Source organism: Lichtheimia ornata, assembly GCF_029851405.1.
Source record: "Lichtheimia ornata isolate CBS 291.66 chromosome Unknown scaffold00325, whole genome shotgun sequence".
Lineage (NCBI taxonomy): Eukaryota > Fungi > Mucoromycota > Mucoromycetes > Mucorales > Lichtheimiaceae > Lichtheimia > Lichtheimia ornata.
Window position 1 is genome coordinate 310 of NW_026695644.1, and position 3,125 is coordinate 3,434.

At 43.7% G+C, this 3,125-nt stretch overlaps 1 protein-coding gene across 1 annotated transcript; it reads left to right on the forward strand.

Moving 5' to 3' along the window:
• Window positions 1-306: 306 nt before the first annotated feature.
• Window positions 307-2,625, forward strand: O0I10_013211 (uncharacterized protein; the record flags this gene model as incomplete). The annotated part of the gene is made up of 1 exon (XM_058493018.1): window positions 307-2,625. One exon carries the CDS (start codon window positions 307-309, stop codon window positions 2,623-2,625), a length of 2,319 nt encoding a protein of 772 aa, XP_058336216.1.
• Between the last annotated feature and the right edge of the window lie 500 nt (window positions 2,626-3,125).

Here is a 3,125-nt window from a genome sequence, read left to right on the forward strand (position 1 = left end):
TTGACATTGGCTGATAAAAAGGATGCATACGGCAATAAAACGGGCAAAAGACCATGCCTTGATCCCCGTCATATAAACCGTTACCTGCCTGACGATCGATATCCATTGCCGCTCATTCGTGAAATCTTTCAAGATTTGGGTGGAGCAAAGGTATTCACTACTCTTGACTTGACGAACGCCTTTCACCGCTTTAAGATCAAAGAGGATGATCAGCATAAAACCACGTTCACTCACAATGGTCAACAATACATGTTCCAAGGGTGTCCATTTGGTTTAAAGCCAATCTCTTCTAAATTCCAGCGGGTAATGCATATCATTTTTAAAGACATGCCATTCGTGCGTACGTTTGTCGATGACATAGTGATCTTTTCCTCCGATATGGATACACATCGTGAACACGTGCAACAAGCTATACATGCGTTGACAGCTGCAAACCTTATTCTTAACCCAAACAAATGCCACTTTGCCCAAAAGAGCATATACTTACTAGGCTTCTGCATCAGTCACAATGGTATTAAACTCGATCCTCGTAAGGTCTCAAATGCCTTGACGTGGCCTATACCACAATGTGGCAAGGACATTCAAAGGTTCATGGGCATTGTTAACTACTTTAGGGGTCACATCCCTAATGTATCCCAAACAAGCGCTCCCCTTGAAGCTTTACGTGAAAAAGGGTCCTTGAGAGGTTACTGGACTCGTGACCATACGTTGCGCTTTAATAAGCTTAAAGAAGCCTTAGCTGCTAATGTCCCCTTGAAGTATCCCGATTTGAATGAGCCTTTTTATGTCGCCACAGATGCCTCTAATTATGGCATTGGAGCGGTCCTCTTTCAAATGAAGGACAACAAGGCACAATACGTTGGCTTTATGGCACGCTCACTAAGCAAATCCGAGCGCAACTACTCCACAACAAAGAGGGAGTTACTTGCTGTTATTTATGCTCTCGACAAATGCCATCAATTTCTTTGGGGAAATCCGTTCACTCTTTATACGGATCATAAAGCCCTCACGTATCTTCATACCCAAAAGATTGCCAATCGAATGATGATCAATTGGTTGGATACCATCCTTAACTACTCTTTCAGAGTGGTGCATCTCCCCGGTCTTAAGAATGTACTTCCTGATCGACTCTCTCGCTTGTTCACCCCAAGTGCACAGCTGGAGGGGGGTAAGGTTGCCCGCTCAAATAAACGAATTGCTGCTATCAAAAGCAGAAGAAGAAGAAGAAAGCAGCTCATTACTGCACCTTCACCCAAAATCCCAACCGATACATTGACTCCAACCACAGATGCTGACAAACAAAGTGATCTTGAAGATGCTCACTACCAAGTTGGCCATGCTGGGGCGGAGCACATTGTCAGGTACTTGCAACACACAAAAGGCGTACATTGGAATTCCATACTCCAGGATGCCGTTGAAATAGTAAAACGTTGTTCACAATGCCAAAAGTATAATATTGCGAAGAAGGGGTATAATCCTTTACGACCAATCTATGCTTATATACCAGGCGACCATTGGGCTGTTGACTTGGCTACATTCAATCAGACAACGCATTCTGGCAACAACTACTTACTTGTAATGGTAGACGTATGTACGAGATTCTGCATCCTACGCGCCTTGCCTAACAAGAAATCTGATACATTGGTTCATGCCTTCACGCAAATCTTTTGTGATTTCGGCCTACCTAAAGTCATCCAATCTGAGAACGGGGCTGAATTCAAGAATCACCTCATGAAGAAGCTTGTCGATAGCTTGGGAATTGAGCATAGGCTCACGACGCCTTATCATCCTCGAGCAAATGGCATAGCCGAACGTTGGGTGCAATCATCAACTCAAATCATCTGTAAAAGGATCGAAGGCTCTGGAAAAGACTGGGACTACTATGTTCCTAGCACACAGTTAGCACTCAATATGCGCGTTTCCAAACGACTGCAGTGCCCACCTTTTTCCTTAATGTTCGCACCTAACGTCAATGAGTTTCGCGATTACCGGCAAGAGGACTCCACAAATGTCAAGCCGATGTCGTATGAGCAATTGGTTGAGCGTATCGAGCATATGCAAAAGGTCGTGTTTCCAGCACTCAAAGAAAGAACCATGTTGTATATAAACTTGCAAAAGAGAAAGCTTGACAAAAAGCACCGCCTCATTAACTTCCCTGAGCAAAGTCACGTCATGGCACGGGTACAAACACGTGGTAGCAAACTCGCACCTGTATACGAGGGGCCCTACACAGTCTTGCGCAAGACGCAAGGTGGCTCTTACATCTTGCAGGATGAAACGGGTTCATTAATGCCTCGAGATTATGCACCATCAGAATTAAAGCTCATCTCTCAAGATGAAGTTATACCCGCTGATGAATTATACGAGGTACAAGCCATCATCAATCATCGTGGCAAACCGAACAAACGTGAGTATCTTGTACGCTGGAAGGGTTATGGCCCTGAAGATGATACTTGGCTTACACCCGATAAGTTCACCGACCCTGATTTCATCATGCAGTATTGGAATAGGCTGGGTCAAAAAGATGATGATCAAAGTCAGCATCATGCCGATAATACATCTTCAAAGCGTAAAGCCACAGGCAACCATACTACCACTCGACGTAGCAAACGCCTTAGAAAGTAATCAACTTAAATGTTGTATACATAAACGTGCAGGCAATGTCTTTTCCCTTATTTTTTCCCACTGGGTTTTTGCACGGGTTTTTATGACGGCGCCATTCATGCACATCCATCTTCAATTTGTGTTACCCACATCCATTTCATGTTGCTCACAATACATTCCACAATACATCCTACACCATACCACCACTAATCCTTCCCACGTTTGTTCCAAACTGGAGGGGGGTAATGTGATATTATGGATATTGAATAATAAAAGGATGAATGTTTTCCCTTAAGGAATACATGAGAATGACCTAGAAGTGACTGAAACCGATTAAGTAACTAAAGGAACCACCTCGAATCCAGTGAAACATCCGACTAGCGTAGCTGTCATATAATGCAAAAGTTGAATTTTGTTCCCAAAAAGAGCTGGATTTGAAATTGACTTGCAGCATTTGACTTGAGTGAGCCCACCCAGCTACTTACCCAACACCTCTTCTTTACCGATTCAACCCATCTCCA